Genomic DNA, 23,667 nt, shown 5'->3' with positions numbered 1-23,667 from the left:
GGACTACACGACACCTGGGAATCAGGACTGCGCCTTCACAACATGCTCAGGTGGTCCCCGTGCACATCTCCGTCCGAGAAGCACCACTCGGGCCTTTAGACCATCACAGGGTTCCAGAGAGGATGCATCACCGTCTTTGCTCACGAGGGGAAAACTGGAGCCAATCAAAGCTAACTCATTTATTCTTGAAGTCTGTTACTTGGCGTGGGTTAGAAGTTATTCCTATAACATCACCTTGTCACTCTGGTGTGAAAGTGAAGGCAAACGTGCACACGACCCAAGGCCTGGCCAGCCGCTCCCTTCCACCTGAACCATACCACTAGCTGGGAGGTGACCTTGAGTAACAGAACCAAATCAAGGGCTTTGTTCATTTGCTCCTGGTCAAGGTCAAGGACTGGGCCCTTATAGCCCAAGACAATCAGGAACTGGAAAGGAAAAGGTTGATACGTCACTGCAAGTGCATGCCCACTGAGACCTGGGCCTAACCCGGGATGGAGGTAGTATGTCGCCCTGTAAAGGTACACTATGAAAGTCCCGAAGCCCGATTTGTCAATCCTGATTTGAGAACATGCTTTGGCAAGTTCTGCAACATCAGGAAACAGGGTAGGTGAAGGAGGGTGTGTCTTTTCTCTGTGCAGCCCGAGGGTCTGAAATGAAACCCTTCTGAACAGCTTGGGTTCAGCAGGTGGCTTCTGGAGCCAGGATATCTTGGCTGTTATACAAACACCACCGTTTACTAGCCTAGCGCGCAACCTTGAGCAAGTCAATTAGCCTGCCTGCACCTCAGTTTCCTCATCTGCAAAACAGGGGTAATCATGGCATCTTCAGAGTTAGGTTAAATACATCGATATACGTAAAGTGCTCAGATCTGACGAGGAGTCAGCAAACCGGATCAGGAGTTAGTGATGACGATGATGATGATGATGATGATGAGACAAAAGGAAGTCAAGTCCCAAGGATCAGCTGCCCTCCCTCCCAGTTGCCCGAGAAAACACGAGGGAGGGGACAAAAGAAAAGATGGCATTTTCTGGATGGTCCAGCAAAAAGGCAACAAAGCCAAGTCACTGGAATAAGATGGAATTCTCATCAACACTTCCCATGACTTAGGTCTTGGGGAAGTTTCTCGCTCTGTCTATCACCAGTTTCCTCACTTGTAAAAGGTATAAAAACACCGCCCTGTAGAAGGACTTGGACGGTGAAGAGAGAGAATGTTCTGGGGCATGAGGCCTGGTGGCTGGCACACAGAATTCTGGAGGTGTTTTCAAAGTCAGGTCCAAGGGCCATCACAAACAATTCCAAACTGTGCAGGTGAGAGACCGTGCTATTGGCTGACTGAAATACAAGAAACAAACAGCAGTAGTAACTACTGGAAAGCAGTAGTAGCAAAGCCTGAACCCACGAAAATGTAAAGATTTTATAAGTGTGGCTCAAAGATGAAATCAAATCACAAAAACAAAAATATTCAGACTATGAGAAGGAAAACCCTGCAAATCAGAACTCTGGGAATATGGTTTGGTTAGGCAGTCGTGTGGCGTAGGGATAGTAAGTGTCTGGTGGCCTAACTATAGGAGGAAAAGTAGGTTTACAGTTGTCTGTATGGAAAATAATACAATAATTAATAAATAACAATACAAGAACAAATACTGTGTTTTGTATACTTATAACCGTACACCTACATATGTCCCACCCCATATTTAATCTTTTTAACCTGAGACCAAAAAATAGTAAGGAAAAAAGTGATTTAAAAAAATCTTAAATGGGGAAGGTCTGAGTTAGTCATGAAACCTAGACTATGTTATAGAGATAAGATCACTACGCAAAAAAATAACAAGAAACAAGCCACCCCTTGCCCCCAAATACAAAGAAACAAATTAAAAGACAACCTAGGAAAAATATTTGCAACTCAAATGACGAAAGGATAATTTTCCTAATATGTAAATAACCTGTACTAATCAACCAATCAGTCAATCAATCAGAACAAGACAAGCCACTGACTAGAAAATGGGGAAAAGATATGTGTGATTCAGTTCACAGAAAAAAAGTCACAGATGATACGTCTGTTTTGAAAATGCTCAGCTTCACTCAAAAAGAAATTTAAAAGAATGTGTAGACGTTTAAATATAAACATTTAAAACATTAAAAAATGTTTTAAAAAGTATTGATGGTGATTAATTTGGCAGATTAAGGTTTTATATTCTTATGTGCTGATTGAATATTTTTCCCAAACAAAGATATTGATTTTATAATATAATTTTACTTATAACTTAATTAATTACATGAATTTAAATATGCCTTTCCTCGCCCTAGGTTTCCCTTCCCAATCACAGTGGGTATATAATGCCTTCTATTTCTGGGTATACTTCTATTATTTGTTATTGACTTATTTTTCACCATCTTATTTCAAAATGTCCATACGTGGCTGCCTCGTTCCACGTTCCCTTATGAGTTGACTGTATGAGGATTACCAGAAGCCAAGTAGAAGGGACCTGGACCATCTGATCAGAACCCTAATCGTGCATCACACATTTCCGCCTTAGAAAGCAACACGCACTGTCCTTGAATGCAGGGAAGCTTTTAAAAGGAATATCTTTTAAGTTTTTCCTGGTTCTATCTGGCCCTTCTCCCCCTTCCTTGGGCATTAGCTAATTTTTACCACTAGGTGGGAGCAGAGACCAACACACCGGAAGCATTTTTCAGGAAGAATCTGAAACGAGGCTGCTGACTGGGGCAGGCGCCCATCACCCTAGGTGAACCCCTGGAGCATCCCTCCCTGCTGGGGTGGAGTCTGTACTTCCAGGGGCTCCCCACAGTGCCAGGACCCCCCCAGTTCCGGGGGTGTGGAGGAGTAACCCCTTCCGGGGCAGAGAGCCAGGCCTGGAGGCAGCCTTGCCCACTCCCCGACCCAATCCCGTGGGATGCACCTTCCAGACATCCCTCCTCCCCCGGCGGTGCCTCCCTGGCAGGTGCAGCCAGGTGGGTGGGCCCTCTCACCGGCCTGCGTGGACTTCCTCCGGGCCTTCTTGATGTCCTCCTCCGTCTTGTTGCTCAGCTTGATCTCCAGCTGCTGGGTCTTCATCTCCAGGTCCCGCTGCCGCTCCGTGAGCGCTTTCCGGGCCTGCGGGCCAGGACACGGAACGCTGCTCACGGGGCTCGGAGCCAGGAGGGGCCCGTGGCCACGTGGACGGCCTCCCCGTGTCTAGCTAAGAGTCCTTGCTTTTCCCTGTCCTTGTGGATGATGCCATCATGGCCCGAGGAGACTCAGCCTAGCATCACTGGGCCGCCAAGTCACTGTGCTGAGCTTGCAACCCTCTCTCTCATCCCGTCTCTCCCTGCCCTTGGCCGACAGCAAGCCTCAGGCCTGGTGTGATGGAGCATGTGCACATGCAGACAGCCCTGAAATCACAGCCAGCGGGCCGAGCCCAGGTCATCCACGGCACCTCCCCCAGCGCTTAGTCTGGGTCAGGACGGGTCCTCTGGGGGCAGCAGCTGGCTGTCGATGTGCCTGCAGCCCTGTGCACCCCCTTCTCCTGCACCCTGTCACTGTGGTCAGCCCCCGGGGAGAGCCCCCTTTCCTCCAGTGGCCGTCAGCAGCTCCACCAGCTGAGCCCTTGTAGGCTTTTGGGAGGGGGTGACTCAGTCAGGAGAGAACCCGCCAGGCGAGGCCCAGACAAAGGGGGGCATGTGGCCCAGCAGCACATCCAGGCTCCGCGCCCCAGGAGAGCGTGGCTGCATGTGCTTTGTCTCAGGGGCCAGATGGAGCCCGGATGGAGACTTTACTTACCACTGCAGGTGCAGCCTCGCCTGCTTCCTCCGGGCAGTGACTGAGTGCCATGGGGGAGAGCTCCCATCTGCTCTTTGCGGGGAGGCAGGTTCCTCAGGCGTAGACTGGGGACCCCCCACCCCCTCACCTACCCCACTCAGCCCACCCTGTTCCAGGAGGACCCCCTCCCGCCCAGCGTCCCAGGCCCCTCACCTTCTCCACGGCGGCGTAGCGGCTGGCGAGCTGCTTGCGGAGGTCGGCGATGTGGTGGTCACACTTCTTCATGTCTTTCTTGAAGTTCTCACGGAAGTTCATCAGGGGCTTCTCCACCTCGCTGTGAAGCTATGGGGGAGAGAGGGGCATGCTCAGGACCCGGGCACCAGCTGCCACAAGGGCTGGGGGTGGGCATCTCCCACCCTCACAGTGAGGGGGGCTGGGCAGTGGCCTGGCCCGCAGCACAACTGAGTGTCCACTTAGGAGGAGGAGGCTCAGCCGGCCAGACCCCTGTTTACTGCTGGGTGAACAGGTTGGAGTCCGGAGCTTCCTGAGGCCCGTGGCGGTCACCACCTCCTCCCTCTGAGCTCCCACAGCTACTGGGAGGGCCCTGACCTTACAAGCTGGAAGCCTTCTGAGGGCAAAACCACGCTGCCATGGTGTGCCAGGCGCCCGCCACTGGCATGGGTGCCATGTATCTTGGGTGACGCTGTGAGCTCTGTTCCCCGAACACCTGTTCTGTGCCCGTGCGAGCCTGCGGGGGTGATCTGGACGCAGTGCTATGCTCCAAGAAGCAATGGCGGGAGCCAGCTGGGGCGGCGGGGGCTCCCAGGGCCCCTCTGGGCACTGCGCCTGGGGTGGGGCTGCTCATCTCACCCGGCTGCATGGAGACGGGCACGGCCCATCCTGGCACAGGGAACGGCTTCTCGGCCGGAGGCCGGAGGAAGAGGTTTACGCTCTGAGAGGAGTGGGGGTATTTTCCAAGCATGTTCCTTCTCTTATATTCTTTCCCTCGATCCCACTCCTCTTTGAAGAACTTTTACTTACACCGTTTTTGTTTTTTGTTGTGAACATGAGATGCAGTTGATGAGAAAACAGGTAAATGTGGAGCTGCTGCCATGCCAGGTGAGCAGCCTGGAGCAAGCATGTCCAACCCGGGCCAGCGGGCCACATGTGGCCCACAATGAATACTTTTGCGGCCCAACCAATGTAACGGTATGTCAGAAACGTTTTTGGTAAAAATTTCGTAACTTAATTTTTACAATACCCTGTTATACATAATTATTAATAACGAACCACAACTTTCGCTAATGACTGAAGACTATCACCGTGTTGCATTCATTTCCCTTATGTGCCTTACACTCAGGTGCACCATTTCTCTCCACTAATACCAGCAGCGAATATTTTAGCAGCCGATGGCCACACCCTTAGTCTTGGACTGACTCATTGGGTGTGCACAATGGGAAATATTTCGCTTTCGGAGAACAAGAAAAATAGGCTTATTTGCATTATGCTTATTAATTTGTGCGATTATTCAGTGTCTGGTAAGCGAATGTTCAAGAAAAACTATTAATTTTTATTAAACTGTTCTATTATTTTATGTTAACGATTATTCATTTATTTCAGCCCTTTGTATTCAGCATGTCTCTATCGAAATAAACCTACGTTTTTATGAAAATTGGAGCTTTTGGGGTTTTTTGCGGCCCACGTTCACTTCAACCTTGTTTACTTGGCCCATTAGCCTTTGAGTTTGACATGCTTGGTCTAGAGCCTTACTGAGTCAGTCTCTCTGAGCCTCACCTGAGTCAGCCTCCTATGCCCTCCTGGCCCGGCCTTCCGGGACCCTGGGGCCTCCACCTGCCCCAGAAATGCCTTTGAAAGGTACAGCTGAGCCTCCTGTCAAAGGAACACACCACACACACACACATACACACACACACACACACCCCACTCTGGGATTCGGGATTTCTCTCTTCCTCCTCACCAGGCTCCTGGTACATGATCTTTTCCCCTGGCGACCTCCAGGGCTTACGTGCTCTTAGCTCTACACAACCGGTTACACGGGACTGAGTCCAAGGGCCCAGGAGCCTGGCTGGTGGGAGCTGGTGCGGGCGGAGCGAGTGCCCTTTCACTGTGTGGGACGGGGTTACATTGTAGGACACGCCACTGGCGAAGCACTGGGTGGCCGAAGTGGCGGTGTGCGCAGCAGCGGGAACAGGAAGTAGCAGAGGAACACAGAGCGCTGGGAGTGTTTGGTCTGTGAGCATTCCAGAAGCGGGGTCCTGCTGATGGGGAGTAAGCGCCATGGGCCCGGGACCCAGCAGGAGCCCTTTCCGGGCTCCCAGCCTGCCTAGCCCATTGGCAGCTTTCCCAACAACCTCTCAGCCAAAGGCGGTTTCTGTGTGTGGGAACAGAGCTGCTGGGGCCAGGACATCGGGAGACCTGGAGGGAGCACCTCTAGGCTGGAGGGAACACCTCCCATGAACTGCAGCTTAGAAAGCACTCGCTGCCTTGTCTGCCTGGCAGGAAAGAGCCTAATCCGCTGAGTTCCCTCCTCGCCCCGCTGGAGGGGGACGTCCTGTGCAGGGGCTGGTGCCTGGGTTGGCGAGTTATGGTTAGCCGGGCATTCTCACATCTGGGTGGCAGCTCGCTCCTGGGCACTCCCACCCGGCACAGCAGGAGCTGGAAATAGCACGGATGTCTCCTTCAGCTCAGCTCTGTTTGCAGCTCCTCCCTGTGGCTCATCTCTGAGTCACTCATTCTGCCCTGTGTGCGGGGCACCAGTACGAAGCGGGTGGGGAGGCCTGGCACAGAGCCAGACGGCTGCCTCGGACAGTGCACATCCCATGGGGCCCGAGGCCCAGAACAGCAACTGCTGTGGGGGACGCACTCCACAGAGACAGGCCCTGGAGGCCCTGGGGAGAAGCAGCCATCTTTGCAGGGCAGCACCTTCACGTAGGAAAGGGGGCGGTGTGCCCCCTGATTTAAAACCGCTACTCAGAGGGGCTAAACGCTCTGTCCAAGTGCCGCTCAGGCTGTCTAGTGGCTGGTGGGGGGTCCGTGGGGGGGGGGGGGAGAGGGGGAGAGTGATGACCCAGGAAGCTAAGGTAAGGTGACCAGATGTCTCAATTTTTAACAATTTGTCCCGCGTCCCACGGCATTTTTAAAAAAGTCCCGATTTTTCAAAAAAAAATCGGGACTTTTTTTTTTTTTTAATATATTTTATTGATTTTTCACAGAGTGGAAGAGAGACGGATAGAGAGTTAGAAACATCGATGAAAGAGAATCATCGATCAGCTGCCTCTTGCACACCCCCTACTGGGGATGTGCCCGCAACCAAGGTACATGCCCTTACCCGGAATCGAACCCGGGACCTTTCAGTCCGCAGGCCGACGCTCTATCCACTGAGCCAAACCGGTCCTGGCAAAATCGGGACTTTTTTAAAACGCCGTGGGACGCGGGACAAATTGTTAAAAATCGGGACTGTCCCCGCCAAAAGAGGGACGACTGGTCACCTTAGTAAGGGTCTCCCTTCCTTTAAAAGGCCAGCGGGCTGCTGCGTAGCCGCCAGCCAGGCACACTGTAGTGTGGATTATGTCACTTAGACACGTGGCTTATTTCCCCCTGAAAAGTAGCCAACAGCCCGGGAGGGAGTTCGGAGACATGGGCCAGGGTGCGGGGAGGAAAGAGGGAGGAAGAGGCCTGAAAGGGTCGGCTCCTCCTGAGCCCCATTCACTCAGCACTGCAGACCACCTTAGCTGAGCAGCTCCCGCCAGGCCCAGCCCGAGTACCGAGGGAGGAGAGCATGGAACAGAGACAGTGCTGCCCTCCGCCAGGGGCCCGGGTCTTCAGAACCGATGAAAGAAGGGTCAGTTTCCCAGCCTGAAATGTTGTGACAAAGACAAACAAAACCCTCCAGCTCCCCACTCTCTCTCTGGCCTAGCGTCGTCTCCTGACACCAAGGAGGAGGAAGAAATGCCAGCACATTCCTTTGAGAGCCCAGCGACCTGAAGGCGGGGTGTCGTCCTTCACAGGTGCACCTAAGGCCCTCAGGGGACCCTCCCCCCCCCCAAGGATGCTGGGGCGGCCTGTACTGGCACCAAGTGCTGCACGTGTAGGAATTATATGAGCTGGTTGCTCAAGACGGCAGCATTAAAAATTGTGATCTATATTCAAAATTAACCAATGACATTAAAAATAAGGGTACGGAATACTCAGCACATATCACTTCCTAACTACATTCCCTGTCCTCCAGGGTCTGGTGGCTAGCCCTGACGACCCACTACGGCACTGGGATGGCGGGAACATCATCCTGGGCTGAGCCACTGCCCATTTGCCCCAGCCCTGGACGTGTGCATCCCGGATCCTGGGCCAGGGCTGTGCTCCTGTGGTCTCTTCCGAACCCCTGGCAGGTACAGCATGGGAACTGGCAACGCCACGCACAGGGGAGGCGGCTGGGCACAGCCTGGCGGCACACCATGGAGCAAGCCCAGCCCAGAGAGGCCGCGGGGAGGGGTTACCTTGGCGGAGAACTTGAGGTGGACTTCTGCCTCGTCCGCCAGGCTCTTCTTCACCTGCGCCCACGCCTCTCCCAGGGACCTGCAGCACGAAGCAGACCGTCAGACTCGGAAGGAGACCCCGGAGACTGGGCTAGGGGAAGGCAGACGCCAGGCAGGCACAAAACAATCTTGGGCACTGAGCCTCCAAACCTTTGGGAGTTTCTGAGGGGATGGGGGTCATGTCCAAAGCCACGTGTGAGTGCAAAGCAGCGTCGCTGCACAGAGAGCAGGGCCCATGGGCTCATCCTCCCGCAGCGCCTGCTGGAAGGAGTGTGCGTGGGGTTAGCCTGTGTGCACAGGCAGTGCTCAGGGCCACGCTGGAGGTGAGCAGCACCGATGCACGTATGTGAACGTGTGCCCAGCTCCCCGTCTGTAGGTGTGTGTGTGCACAGCATGGCGGTGCAGGCCTGGCGCCTTCAGCTGGGAGCATATGCTGTGCGTGTTGGCAGGACTGAGTGTCCTCGGCAGCAGCCCAGGCCGAGGAGGGGGAGGGGGGAGACTCGGGGCAGCACTGTGGTCACAGGGTATGGAAATGCCTGGAAAGGCCCCTGCCCCGGCCAGTGGGGCAGCTCCTCCACGCTCCTCCTTCCTGCCCTCATCTCAGGCCCAGCGCATGGAGCAGGGGGGCCTGAGGAAACCTCATTTTTGTCCGCGGGAGAGACACCAGCCTTGCAGGGCCGCCCTGTGGCCTGTGGCTGGTGGGTCGGTGGAAACCACCCGGAGGTGGCCTGCTGGCTGCATAGCGGGCCTGTGCAGAGGCCTTGATCAAAACCACATGTGGCCGGCAAAGCCATGCCGCTGAGGGTTTCCAAGCCATGCAGGCAGGGCTGGACTCTCGGACAACCACGGCATCCACTGCCTTCCCCTGGGCTCACTTCCTCTCTCAGGAGGGAGTCAGATGCTGCCCTGGAGGGAGGTCCGACCAGACAGAAGACTCCAGGGACCTGCAAAGCTAACTTCCTGCGCCTTTGTTTTCATTGCTGGGAAGAAGTTCATTCAGAACGATCGCACTTAGCCCGGCCACTCTGATATGCAACCACCACCTCTAGCTAGTTCTGAAGCACTTTCATTACCCTGCGATGGACTGAATGCTGGTGTCCCCTGGTTACCATGTTGAAGCCCTAACCCCTGGTGTGACTGTGAGTTGGGGATGGGTCCTCCATAGCAGAAACAGGTTACGTGAGGTCATGTGGGTGGGCCCCCGATCAGACGGGATTAGTGTCCTTATAAGAAGAGACGCTGAGAACTCGCTCTCCCTCCTCCCTGGGAAAAGCCACAGCACAGAGGAGGCCGCCTGCAAAGGAGAGGAGAGCTCTCACCAGACACCAGCTTGCAGGCAACTTGCTGCTGCACTCCCAGCCTCCAGAGCTGTGGTAAGTTTATTTCTGCTGGTTAAGCCCGTCTATTTTTACTGTTACAGCAACCCACGGAGATGAATACACACCCTCCAGCAGAAGAAACCCCGTGCTCATTAAGCAGTTACTCTCCATCCCCTTTTATCCCCCAAACTCAGACAGCCACCACTCTGTCTTACAAATTTGTCTGTTCTGGACATTCCACATAAATGGAATCATATAATATGCAACCTCTGTGTCTTGCTTCTTTCCCTCATCCACGTAGTAGTATGGATCAGTACTTCATTCATTTTTATGGCTGAATAATTCCATCATACACTGAGTGGCCAGATTATTATGATCTCTGAACACATAATAATCTGGCCACTCAGTGTATATTCTATATAATAAAAGGCTAATATGCAAATTGTCCCTTCAACCACGAGTTCGACCAGCAGATAGGCTGGCTGAACCCCACCCATGCACATATTCATGCACTGGGTCTCTAATATGTGTGTGGTGTGTGTATGTGTGTGTGTGTGTGTGTGTGTGTATACACACACTGAGTGGCCAGATTATTATGCATTCAGAGATCATAATAATCTGCCCACTCAGTGTATATCCATATATCCAATGTGGACACATCATATTTTGTCCATTCATCTTTTGATGGACACTTGGGTTGTTTCTAACTTTTGGCTACTGTGAATTGGGTGCTGTGAGGATTCGTGTACATGTATTTGTTTGAGTATCTGCTTCCAATTCTTTTGGGTCTAAGCCTGTGAGCGGAACTGCAGGGTCACAGTAATTCTAGGCTTAGTTTTTGAGGCACTGCCAAGCTGTGCTTCTCCAGTGGCTGCACCACTTACATTCCCACCGGCAGGCCCAAACGCTCTGCTAACCAGACAGAGTGGAGAAGGCGCAGTCTTCCTTCCACCAGGGATCCTTCTGTGGCCGGGAGTGTGGGCTGAGCCTCCCCAGCCCAGGTCCCACCCAAGGAAGTCTGGACTGTAGCAGCTGGAAGAGGAGGGGGCCCGGGGCCTCAGACCCACAGGGGAGAATTCTAAACAAGCAGCCAGGTGCGGAACCCTCTCACACCCAGCTTCCTACCAGCCTGCCCTCAGAAAGAGAAGCAGGTGCGGCATTTGGGGGCTGATGCCCAGCTGCCAAGGCAGAGGGGGTCCAGCATATGGCAGGAGGCCCTTGGCCACGAGAGAAAAAAACAATGCAGAAGTGCTAACCTTGAGCATGCATGCCCTCACCTGGGCCATGGGTGCCCACCTTGAACCATGCATGCCCACAGTGAGCCAGGCCAATAGAGACTTCCCCTCCAATGGGCCCATGGCAATAATCAGTGATCAGTGCAAAGGGAACGACCCCCCCCCCCCCCCCCCCCCCCCGCCAAGTGTCTCCTCTTTCTCCCACTCTCCACTCACCCTTCCTCCTGTGCAGCCAAGGAGTTCTGAGAGAGCTTAGCTAAGTTCTTCGCATATTCTTCTTCAATCTTTATCCTGCAAGGGGAGGAAACGCAACAGGTCAGCTCCCCCGTGCTGGTTGGTGGGTCCAAACTACAGACCTGCTGCTTAATAACCAGGTAAAGGAACCCACTAGACCATATGCTCTGAGAGTACGTGGCTCTTGTCTGCCTGGCACATAGTAGGTGCTTAGTAAATATTCTGTTGAATGAATGCATGAAAGCACAAAATGGTCTGAACCTCCCTGTCTGCTCATCTGCAAAATGGGCTATTCCCAGCTGTCTGCCAGGTTGTGAAGGTGAAAAGCTATCATTTGCACAGCTCCTGACCCGGGGCTGGACACTCGGGAGACTCTTAAAGGATTAAATGTAACTCATGATGGACCACAGGGATGCCCAATGCTGTCCTCCTCTTTCCAGCTCGAGTTCTGGGTTTAGACCTTCCAAGGTGGCATTGGCCCTTCAGAAGCAGAAATAGAACTGCTCCCTGTTGTCTCCCAGCCCCCAATGCCTCTAACAGCCAGGCATGCAGGGCACACGTATTTCCATGGAGACCAGGCAGTGCCCAGAGCTTGCTGATTCCATTTCCCTGGAGAGGGAAGCTGCCGTGGACTTTGCTTCCAGCAGGCAGGGCCTTGACACACTTTCGAGGCAACTCTCCGGGGAGCATGCTGTACTGTCTGGTGCCCCCGCGTTCAATGTGTTGTTGGGAGGTTCTGTGCCCCTGGTCCATCCCTCGGCAAATGGGAAAGCCCGAGACGCTGGGGTGGCAGCGAGGGTGTCCACAGGGCGGCCTACCACGACCCAGGGCAGCATTTGAGAGTCCGAGATCTCATGGCTTGGTGCTGAGACCCACAGCCTGCTCCTCTCACTGCTTTGCAACCAGACCTTTGACTGGTCTCTGGGTCTCATCGCTCCCTCCCCTTCACTCTGCCTGAGCCCCGGGCTCCCAGGATGACCGGCTGGCCAGCCCACGGCGGCCTCCAGCCTGTGACCAAGAGATCTCTCTAGAAACCAGGTCAAACCACATCACACTCTGGATGCAAATCTTCCCAGGCTCCCACGACATCCAGGCACAAGGCCTGTCTGCTTCAGCACGCACAGCCAGGGCCAGCACCTGCCTCAACCCACGCCTGCAAGCTTCTAGCCGAGGCCACAGCCAATCCCGGGCCTCGGCCCCTGGCCTGCTCGCTCCCGCTTGTGCCTCGGCAGCCCCTCTCCTGGCTCTGAAAGGCTCCCAAAGTGACCCCAAGGTGGACCGAGAGGAACTCCGTGCCTCGGGAAAGACCAGCGCTCTCAGGCTGTAGGCTCAATTTATTTGCCAACATGACACCTCTATGAGAGTATAAACCATGGGTGTGTTCAACCTTCGGCTTTTACAACCATTTTCCTATTTGCCTATTTTATGCTGTTGTGTGTTTTTTTGTGTTTTTTTTTTGCACCTGAGCTATGTAACCTCTCGGCTCTGTGCCAGTTTAATGGGCCATAAAATAAAGATTTCATTATATGAACAGAACACGGGGCTCCGAAGGCAAAGGGGCGCTTTAAGATGCTAAAGAATTATTACTCAATTATTGTTATAATTAAAAAACAGTGTAGATACATTGCCATTTACTAAATATTTCCAGTGTGTCCAGGAAACTCCAGACAGAAAGCTGTGTGTATGTGTCTGAACATACATAATGTATGCAAGTACATGCAAGTACATGTCCATGTTTGAGCACATTGTGTATGTCTGCAGGCACACATGCGAGTGAGCAAATGCAGACATGGGTGTGGGGGGTAACCTGCATGTGGTAGTGGGTGTGTGAGGTGTGCTTAATGGGGTTTCTGAACTTGGAGAGAGGGGGTAGAAAGGAACCTTGTCTTTTTATAGTTTTTCATAACAATAATTTCCTATCTCCTCTCCTTTGTTCACCTGAATCACTATTTTTAAAAAATATATATTTTATTGATTTTTTTACAGAGAGGAAGGGAGAAGGGTAGAGTTAGAAACATTGATGAGAGAGAAACATCGATCAGCTGCCTTCTGTACAACCCGTACTGGGGATGTGCCCTCAACCAAGGTACATGCCCTTAATCAGAATTGAACATGGGACCCTTCAGTCTGCAGGCCGACGCTCTATCCACGGAGCCACACCGGTTAGGGCTGAACCACTATTATAACCCCTGCACTTCCTTTCCGAAAGCCCCTCATCTGCCTCCCCCGTTACCCTGAGCTCATGAGGATGAGGGTGTGGGGAGGTGCGGAGGGTTCTGTAAGCCCAGGTCCAGGACACAGATTTGGTTTGAAGTCTAACTGAAAGGCGACACTCTTTTTTCTCACGCTAAGGGATGTGCTTCAAACGAGGGCCACGTGGGTAAAGGAGCCACACAGTCTGTGTGGGACAGCAGGGAGTGGTGGGGACCATGGCAAACTGGGAACACACGCTCCCCTTACAGAGGCCGCGGACACTCAGCTTCAGCCAAATGCCACACACACTGTCTCCAGACTTCCCGCTTTCTCCAGAGACACTAGATTTTAGTGTAAAAACCGGCCAACTTAAAAAATGTTGGTTCAATAATAGCAGTCAGCAGCTGTGTATCACTGCAGAGGGTTGGACCTGCATTAAAACCATTTGCCCACCATCCAGAACTGAAATGTCATTGCTGACATGTACACATAAGGAACTGTTTGACATTGAAATTGGGTCTCAAAAGAACTGGTGGCCCAGAAAGAAGCTCACTACAGACTGATTCATATGCCTTTCAGCATAACGATCGTTGTTTGTCTCATTTTCTATTCTTATAAGTATATTTCCAGTAGGACATGATCTCACTCATCTAGGAGAAATGGTGAACAACATAGACTGATGACCAAGAACAGACCCAGAGATAAGGAGCCATGGGTCAGACTGTCGGACCTCAGAGGGAGGGTGGGGATAAAAGGGAGAGATCAACCAAAGGACTTACGTGCACACATATGAGCCTAACCAGTGGTCAAGGACAATAGGGGGGTGGGGGCATGAGGGGCTGGAGGATTGAAATGGGGGGTTGAGGACAAATATGTGATACCTTAATCAATAAAAGTTAATTAAAAAAAATGTTAGTTCAAATCTTTAAAAACATGACGTAGGCCAGAACCACACGTTTGCCAGCCAGGTCTGTCCCGAGGGCCCTGAGGGGTGGCTGCAGCCTCATGCTCCCCTTGGTTCTGGGGTGCGGGCTCCCTCCTGCCACTCACTCCCCTCAGGCTCGGGGGCCACACAGGCCCTGTCCCCAGGGCCCTGAGCTGGGCAGGTGGGCCTACCTCTCCCGGATGAATTCTGACATCTCCTTCTGCATCTGCTTGCCCTTCAGCTGTTTCTGAAGCAGCAACTCAAACCCAGCCACATTGCCATTGCCTTGGGGGTCCTTCTTGTCAGCCTAGGAAGGAAGCAGAAGCAGGAGGCTCAGTGATGGCGGGGGAAAGAGGGAAGACAGACCCAGGGGACCAGGACATCTGGGGAGGCCTGTCCTCAGCCCGAGAGAGAGGACAGGCGCAGCCTTGGCTGCCTGACCGTGTGTGTCTCCTGGTGCCCGGCTCCCACGGGCCCTGTGAGCATAAGCCACCCCGCGCCCAAGCCCCTCAACTGCCCAACCAGGAAAGAAGAGGAGGGTCCGGCGGCCAAGAGCACCGGTTCTGACCCCCAAGGGCCCATCCCTTCCGACCAGGGGCTGCTGAGGCTGCGGACCCTCTGGGGAGTCCCGGCATCCTGACTTGAAGCTGCGACCGCCTGTGACCTTGGCGTCCTATGTCCCTAACCCTTCCAGTGGTTCTCAACCTTCCAATGCTGCGACCCTTTAATACAGTTCCTCATGGTGTGGTGACCCCTAACCATAAAATTGTTTTTGTGGTTAATTCATAACTGTAATTTTGCTACTGTTAATGAAGCATAATGTAAATATCTGTGTTTTCCGATGGTCTTAGGCTCTACAGCAGCGATTAGAGAGTTGCCTAAGACCATCGGAAAACACAGATATTGACATTACGATTCGTTAAGAGTAGCAAAGTTACAGTGATGAAGTAGCAGTGAAAGTAATTTTATGGTTGGGGTCACCACACCATGAGGAACTAACATTACCGCATTAAGAAGGTTGAGAACCACGGCGCTACACCATCCCATCTCCTGTCGGCTTCTTGCACTGACCGGGCAGCGACACCTTCTAATGCACATTCACCAAGGGTCTGGGGGGCTTCTGAGAGATGCTGGGTGGGAGGAGGCCAGAGTGGAGAGGGCAGGCGCCTGGGCTGACATCCAGAGCGGGGATCTCAGGGGCAAGTCTCCATGCGCTCGGGGGCCTGAGCTGCTTCGCCTGGGAAACTGGAGAAGCACCGGCCCGGCCCCCTGGTCTCCTCAGGATCAACCGCACGTGGGAACGGCTGAGCCCAGGGCTCACCAGAAACTAAGGGCCCAGTGAACAGTAGCCACTAGGAGCTCCTTTTGAGTAAAAGTCAGGACTCAGAAACGAAGGCCAAGTCAATGACATGAAAACTTGGTATCCAATTTATTTCGCAAGCAAAGTCTCCGAAAATTTCAAAATTAAATGGGTTAGCTATGTTTGGTCTGCACTTCCTCAAGGACACCTGGGCATCTCTTTCCTGCCGCCCTGGCCCACCGCCTGCCTGTGGGGCATCCATCTGGCATCTGCCCTCACAGCTCTCGGAGCCGCCCAGGCCCTGGGTGTGCCTCCTCCATCTCAGCCTTTACCCCCAGGAATCAGGGTCCAATGCTCTGGTGTTTAATGGGAGGAGTCAAAAGTATGCCCTTCGACCTCACCGAGAGGTATGGGGTCAGGTCTTGGCAGGTGTGACCGGCCAGGTCTTCCCCATCCTGGCTGCGTCCTCGGGCCCCGCCCCTTCAAATGGGAGTGGGTTGCTTCTCTAAGACCCCAGAATGGACACTTCAGGAGAGGGGAATGGGAAGGGGTGGCTCAATGGTTGAGGTGTTGACTTATGAGCCAGGAGGCCACGGTGCGATTCCTGGTCAGGGCACTTGCCTGGGTTGCAGACCTGATCCCCAGTGTAGGGCATGCAGGAGGCAGCCGACTGATGATTCTCTCTCATCATGGATATTTCTCTCTCTTTCTCCCTCTTCCTTCCTCTCTGAAATCAGTAAAAATACTACATAATAAATACTCCAGTAGGAGTACAACTGGAGTTTGACCAGGGGGTGGGGCTGGGGGGGTGGGGGAGAAGGGAGGGAGTACCCGGCTGACAGTCAGCAACCACTAGGGACCCTACTAGTGTACGAATTTATATAAAATAAAATAAATAAAATAAAATAAAATAAAATGCAAATGCCCAAGACTTCTAACAGTTTCTGAGGAGCTGGGCTGTGCATTTGTCAAGAGACACTGACTTGTGGGAAAATACCCACAACATAAAGTTTACCATCTTGACCATTTGGAAGAGTGTACTGTAGTTCAGGGGCATTACGTATTCACATTGTTGTACAACCATCACCACCATCATCTCCAGAATTTCTCTTTGTCTTGGGAAACGGGAACGTCGTACCCACTGAGCAATATGCAAAGGCTCTGGGACGCCAGAGTCTGGAGCTCTCTACAGATCCTTAAGCCTAACCTCCTGACTTCGATGGAAACAAGGAGGCCCTGCGGGAGGCATTGTCCCAGGTGCCCTACAAGAGACGTAGCAGGTCTGGAGCCCAGATTCCTTCCCTGAAGTAGCCTCTAGTCTCCAGCCTTTCCTGAGCAGCAGAGAAAGGGACCGCCCAGCTTACCGGCTTTCTGCCCGAGTTTCCGTGTTGCCCCGAATGAAAACCCTATCAATTCTCTGAGATTTATGGAACATTATGGACCCCAGAGGGTCTTAACTTCCCACCTCAGGTCCTAAATCTCCCACCAGTCCTTCAGGCCTCAATAGCAGAGGCCTCTCTGCTTTGAGCTCAAGGCCCTTTGTGACCCCTCTTGGTCCTGGGGGCCACAGCGTGGGGGAAACGGAGGCACCACTTACCCAGAAGTAGTCGCAGTAGCTCCACTCGGTTGGTTTCAGCAGCTGCTGCTCCGGCATCGTGTCCGGGTGGGGGAAGGTCACGCAGTTGACCTGCAGGCATAGGGCAGGGGAGAAAGGACGTGGCTGAGGGCTGGGCGGCTGGGAAGGCTCTGCTCCCGGACACAGCGCTGCAGAGGCGCCAGGAGGGTCAGCGTGCGAGAACGCTCACAGCGATCTCGAGATGCTCCAGGGGTCGACGTGTCAAATGGGGGCACCGGGACTCACAGCCACCCTAGAGGGGCTGCCCTTGGTATAAACTCTCTAGGGCGGGGGGGCAGACTGAGAGTGTCTATCAAATCTGCAAACATCCAGAGCCTTCGACCCAGTGAGTGAGTCTATTCCACAGGCATGTCTCATAGGCATGCAGACACACGGGCAGGGTGTCGCCCCCAGTGCTCTCCGTAACAGCGAAAGGCTGGACACAAATCTGTCCACCAGCACGAGGAGGGCAAGCACAGCACGAGCCAGGCGGGCAACCAGGGAAGTGGCGTGTCAGCAGGTGTATCAGGACAGACTGAGTGGGGAGGGGAGGCAGCAGGGGATAGGATGTGGCTATCTGCCACCACTTGTGTAAAAAGGGGGGTAGATCCACCTTTGGTTATTGACAGAGGGGACACTTCTGTGGCTGGTAGCACCGTTCGCTCCCAGGGAAAGGAACGCTGTGGCCCAAGGTCAGGGGTGAACAGCCACCTTGTGAATGTGATCTCAGACAACATAGGTTGCAGCGCTACCCCAGGAGCCTGCTGGAGAGAGCAGTGCAGGTGCTGGGATGGGCTCAGACCCCCCACGGGAGCTGGTCCCAGAGCCCTGCTCTCCCCGCCGGGCGGAGTGGCTTCCTCCCACTGCTGCCGATGTCGCTGTAAGCTGGGTCCGCTCCATGTAGCGGGGTCCCTCCCAGGGAGTCAGCTGATTTGTGCTCCCTTTGGGAGCCACAGTCCCACCAGGCCTGAGCCCTGCCCTGTCCATCTTTAACCCTCACGGCAGCCCCAGCTTCTGGAGTGGAGCTGCACGCGTCTGGCTAAGAGCAGTGCAGAAAAGCCGCAGGCTTCTACAGAGGCACCAGCTCCGAGGCCAGGCAGCTCACACCACAAGGGAGGGGCCCTGGGTCAGAAACTGCAGCTCAGGTTGGGGGCCAGCCTCTGCTTCCGGAAGGGATGGGGGTCCACGGAGATCCCGCTAAGCCTGAAGGGCAGCCTGCTCTCACCCCCACCAACTCTTATCAAGACAGAGTGAGGAGCCCTCCTTATAGGGTTATGTGGTAGCCTGAGGAGCTTCAGGTCAGGAGTTGGATGCAAAGTGTCTCAATTTTTGAAATGAATGAATCCAAGGCCAACAGCAATGATGTCAACAATAATGTAAGCGAACCAGCCCCTCTACCGGCTGGGTCAGGCTAATCTACTCCCCCCCCCCCCCCAATGGCCTGTTCCAGGGGAGGGAGTGGGGCTGGAAGTAAATTCACATTCACACCCCCATCCAACCCCCACCCCACTGGCTGCTGGTGAGGGAGGAGGGGCGGGCCTCACTTAGGGAGCGTGGGAGAGTCCAGCCAAGAGAAGAGCCCCTCCCCCAGAACTGGGGCTGAAGTCTGGGCGCGATTCCCACTCTGAAGGAAGCATGACAGGTAGGAAGGATCAGGGGCACTAAATTCCACCATGGCTGGTGGAGGCCTGAAGCCCCCCCTGGGTGGGGCGTTTCCTTCCAGTGCTGCACCCACGGAACCCACGTAGCAGTGGCCTGCGGGGGCTGCCTGGGGGCAGGCCAGCCTCTCCATGCCCAGGTCTCCAGGCCCCCTTTGCGGGCTTACACCCCAAGGTGCGCTTACGGCTCGGGCCACCCTTGTGCGGGGTCTCTCTGGCAGCAGCCGTCATGGGGACGAAGGATGGATTTTGGAGTTTCCCCCAGTCCTCATTTCATGTTCCTTCTACTCTGCTTTCAACAAATCATGGTGACCTCCAACTTTATTTAACTTAACGATGCTGTCCCTGAAAATCTCACCCAGATTCAACGACACCTGAGCTGACATTGGATCGAGGATTAAGAATGACAGAACTAGGAGGGTGGAGGCGCAGGGGGTGGGGGTGAGCATCTTCTCTAGTGTCCAGTGGGGATCTGGAAGGCAAGGGGCTGGCTTGTGGCCCTGGAGCAAGCCCTGAAGGAGCATTAGCTGTGTTGAGGGGGAAGCCAAGGAGGGTAAGGCCTCACCCCTCAGTGGCTTCTGCCATCCTGGGGGGACCTGGCCCCTGGATGGACTGGCTGTTCCTGCCTCTGTCAATGCCCAGCTCTCCCAGGGGGGTTCCTCTGCCTCCTCAGAGCCCTGCGCCCCCCGGTGGGCATTCCTGGAACTGCATCAGTGGCCCCCCAGGAGGCAGTGGCAATGAATGACTCCTGCAATGCCTGGGGAGCCCTCACCCCGGTGCCCTGCCAGGCGCCCTGCCAGTAGCTTCGCAGGGATTCTCACGTCATCCATCATCCTCCCAGCAGCCCCACGGGCTGGGTCACACTGGCCTCGTCTGATCTGTGGACACGGAGGGTCGCCCAGATACAGTGTTTGAATGCAGAGGGTGACAGCAGAGCGCACGCCCTCACCCTCAACCCCCTGCTGGCTGCTCAGCGGACACCTGCTCGTGCCCGTGCCACATGGGTGGTACCCGGGGGGCGCACTCGGATAGTCCTTCCCAGCACGCCGTGCACGTGCATTTGTAATGTGCTCCTCCTGACTGTGCATTTCCCAGCTCTCTCCTGCTCTTTCCACCGGGCCTGGCGCAGCGTGGGCACCAGCGGGGCTCAATGTGTCCCGGGGGGATGACTGGAGGCTGGAAACAGCGGGTACAGTCTCTGCCCTCCGCTTCACAGACTCGTGAGGAAGGACTACGAGAGATACTGTATTTTTCGGACCATAAGACGCACTTTTTTTCCCCCCGAAGTGGGGGGAAAAAGTCCCTGCGTCTTATGGTCCAAATATAGCCTACACATATACTTTAAAAAAAAAGTTTTTTTACTTGCCCGGCTCTGTGTGGTCTCTGTGTGCTTGCCCGGCTCTAAAATGGTTCTAAATGCTGCTGTTTACCTTACAGGGTTGATTACATGTGTTTATGACTGTGATGTTGGGTTTTAATGCACATAAAATATTTTAGGTCACTATTTGTTTCAGAATCTTTTTTTCTTCATTTCCCTTCTCTAAAAACTGGTGCGTCTTATGGTCCGGAGCGTCTTATGGTCCGAAAAATACGGTAAGTAGCGGCAGTGCTTCAGGAGGAGTCTGCCACGGGGTGAGCCTGGGTGTGGGGCTACATGAAGGGGAGGATCTGGGAAGGGGTGATATTAGGTAACACAGGTGAGGTCAGGGCGGCGGGGGTGGTGGAGGGGGATGGCTGGGAGGGAAAGGGCTCAGGGTCTGAGGGTGCAGTGCCCGGCCAGCTGGGGAAGGTGCTGCTCTGTGTCCGGGATCACAGTCAGGGAGCAGACAGCACTGAGGCCAAAAGGGACCTGCTGGCACTGGGGTGGGGGGTGGGGGGCACGGAGCATCTGGCCCGGGACTCTCAGGGTGAGCCATTTGCTGCCGCTTGGAGAACACACAGGAGGAGCACACAGTGACCTCAGCCACCCGGGAGGCCCCGCAGTAACCAGAGGGCATGCCGGTGGCTCGGAGCAGCGCAGCCAAGTGGAGAAGCAGAGAAATGCGGACAGACTTCGCCGACAGACAAGTGGAGAAGCAGAGAAATGCGGACAGACTTCGCCGACAGACTTCACACTACCATGAAGCTAGCTCAGGGACTATCCTTTGGGGTGGCTGCCCCTCCCCTGTCCCGGGACACCTGGCGACCTGGAGGCATTTTTGGTGGTCACACCTGAGGGGGGAAGGGGAGGGTTGGTGCTGGCACCTGGCGGGGAGAGGCCAGGGATGCTGGTAAACACCCTCCAATATGCAGGGTGACTCTGCACCCTCCAGCCCACCTCCGGCCTGAGGATGTGAGGGGCCATCTGGGTGAACGGAGCCAGCAGACCCAGGTGAAGTCCGGGGCTCTGCCAGCCCCCCACCCTCAGTTTCCCCAGCAATTATCCCCCAGGGTTGAGTGTTTACCTAAAACCCTGGGGGTGTTGGTTACAACACAAACCTTCCAGCCGGGCCCTGAGAGACGGACTCAGGTGTCAGGCCCCACGGAGGGACCCTGCATGATAACACGTCCCTCAGGCCTCAGGCGCCGGCCTCACTCGCAGCCTGGCTCCGGAGAAGCGGGAAGCGCTGAGTTTGGTGGGCAGGAAGCGGGAGGGAAGGCCCGGGCAGAGATGGGCAAGGTGTGCTGGCTAGGAGATCCCGGTCCCAGCCCCGCCCCGCCCTCGCTGCCAGAGCCCGAGGCCCAGCTCCAAGGGGCACTGCAGGGAACAGCCATCTGCCAGCCTGGGCACGGCCTCCGAAGGCCCGTCAGGCAACGCTGGGAGGCCTCATTCCGCTTTCCGCTCTTCATCTGTCCTTCTCTCCCCTTCTACAATTCCAATGCCCCCGCTCATTCTCCTCCCTCTCTCCAACTTCTGGAAACTTTCGGGAGCTCCACTTTGCTCCAGCACTTCAGGCATTCTGTGGCAATTCGATGATTTGCCTTGAAGTCTGCCCCCGCCCTGCCCCATTGGCTCCAGCAGCAAGGAAGCTGCTGCCAACCTGTCCATTCGGGCTGAGCCACCCTGCCTGCCCAGGAGGCAATGCCCACTGCGGGGGGTGGGGGGTGGCAGGGGAGTGGCGGATTTGGGGGGGAGGTAACAGCACAGGTCTGGATCCCAATGGCTCCCAGCTGTGTGGCCTTGGGCGGGATGTGTTTATTCCTCTGTTTCCTCATCTGTAAACGGGGTGGTGAGAATATGACAGTGTACTGAGCACTTACCATGTGCCAGGCCTGTTTTAAGTGCTTTCCGCGTGCAGGTTCAGTCCTCATACCATCCCTGTGACACAGATCCCCACACCCTCCCTGCCTCACAGATGTGGGCACAGACACGAAGACACAGGGGACCCTGCCCCAGGCCTGCACCGCACACTCCGGCTGCAGAGCCCAGGTTCACGGTCACTGTCACTGCACAACACAGTGCGTGGAGTGTGGAGTGAGCCGCTCCGAGCACTGCGTGTGCGTTAGACACTCACCCAAGAGTGGCAGCAGTGATTGCTGTTATTGTTTGCCTAACGGTTTCTCCTTCCAAGCAGGACTGCCAGCCTGCATGAGCCGGGGCGTGCACCCGCTCTCGGAGACACCTCGGCGGGGGTGGGGGCGGCCAGAATGCTCAGACGTGTGCGTGACGGAGCCGGAGAGCGAGTCCCTGGCCCCAGCTCTGCTGTGCTTGTGTCAGAACGGCACAGTGGGGACCACACTTCTCAGGTCTCCGAGGCCTTGGCTGTTTGAGCACCTGGGCACCTCACCTGCCCACCTGCAGGGGGCACTGCTGGCCAGCACCCCCTTCCCCAGGCCCCGGGCTGATGGGATGCTGCACGTGGGGCGTGTGGCTGTGGAAAAGGCCCTGGGAGGTTGTGTGGCCACTCCAGGGGGAAGCCGCTTGCTTCCTGCCAGGAGCTCCCGGGAACTCTATTCTTAGGGCTCTTTCCCTGGCTTTTAACTCTGACATCTCCCAGAAGTTACCCGGCACAGACGCAACGGCTATAATTTGCATGTCACGTCACTTGCACAGAGCGCGGCGGTCCACCCCCTCACCCCCAACCGCCCACCCTGCAGAAATGGCTCCTGCCTCATCCAGCCTCCGTCCTTCCCCTTGCTCCCCCAGAGAGAGACGTGAGGTGTGACATCCACACAAGGGGGGGACCCACGGGGAACACTGGCTGCATCCGAGCTCTGGAACTTCCCAGCTCCAGGCTGGGCATCGCTTCCATGCTCTGTCCACGTCGTCATGGCAACAGCCCATCCTTGGCGGACAGCCCCAGTTTGCCACGCAGCAGCCAGAGAGCGCTTTGAGGGAGCCACTTACCGTGATGGTGTTCTCCTTGTTCTGCTTTCTGCCCGGTGACGAGGACCCCAGGTTCTGGAGGGAGAGGCAAGAAGCATCGTCAGAGCTGTCCTCCATCCTGGATTGGCTCTCACCAGGGTCCCCTGTCGGCGGCGGGTGGGTGACAAGCCGTAGGCTGGGAAGTTCGGATGCTCAGCCTGCCACCGACCCTAGGTCACCATAGTCTGGGAGAGGCAGGCGGGAGCACCCTGACCCCACTCTGCTCCTGTCCCCTGTGCCCGCAAGAGGCCTGAGAGCTGGGGGGAACAGCTCCAAACCAGGCGGCCTCCTCTCCTCTGCGATGTGGGAGTTAACCCTCCGCTGCCCTCTGCTGGCAAGCGGCTCTGCGTGCGCGTGCTGCCTGCACCTGCAGAAGCCACTGGGGAGCAGAGGGTTAAGCGGAAGGCAGGCTGCAGGCCACCGCCTCCAGGGGATGCAGAGAGAGCAACAGCTTCATCTGGAACTGGTGGACGCGGGAAACCCTCAAACCCTCTGTCCATCCTGCCACGTGCCCCGGGCTCAGCCACCTG

At 55.2% G+C, this 23,667-nt stretch overlaps 1 protein-coding gene across 5 annotated transcripts in view; it reads right to left on the bottom strand.

Annotated features, from left to right (window-relative positions):
* The window catches only part of GAS7 (growth arrest specific 7), a 194,911-nt gene that overhangs the window by 5,730 nt on the left and 165,514 nt on the right, over nt 1-23,667 (bottom strand). For all 5 annotated transcript variants that reach the window (XM_036452202.2, XM_036452204.2, XM_045586530.1 and 2 more), the window contains exons 5-11: nt 23,120-23,173; nt 17,117-17,206; nt 14,411-14,526; nt 11,084-11,158; nt 8,275-8,353; nt 3,974-4,102; nt 2,992-3,115 (exon numbers count right to left, since the gene is read on the bottom strand). In XM_036452202.2, the coding sequence (XP_036308095.1) occupies nt 2,992-3,115; nt 3,974-4,102; nt 8,275-8,353; nt 11,084-11,158; nt 14,411-14,526; nt 17,117-17,206; nt 23,120-23,173 (667 nt within the window). The remainder of the gene's footprint in view (nt 1-2,991; nt 3,116-3,973; nt 4,103-8,274; nt 8,354-11,083; nt 11,159-14,410; nt 14,527-17,116; nt 17,207-23,119; nt 23,174-23,667) is intronic.

This window comes from Pipistrellus kuhlii, unplaced genomic scaffold (genome assembly GCF_014108245.1).
Source record: "Pipistrellus kuhlii isolate mPipKuh1 unplaced genomic scaffold, mPipKuh1.p scaffold_m20_p_23, whole genome shotgun sequence".
In the NCBI taxonomy this organism is placed as follows: Eukaryota; Metazoa; Chordata; class Mammalia; order Chiroptera; family Vespertilionidae; genus Pipistrellus; species Pipistrellus kuhlii.
Note: the sequence above shows the minus strand (reverse complement) of the source record. Positions and strands in the feature narration are given on the sequence as shown.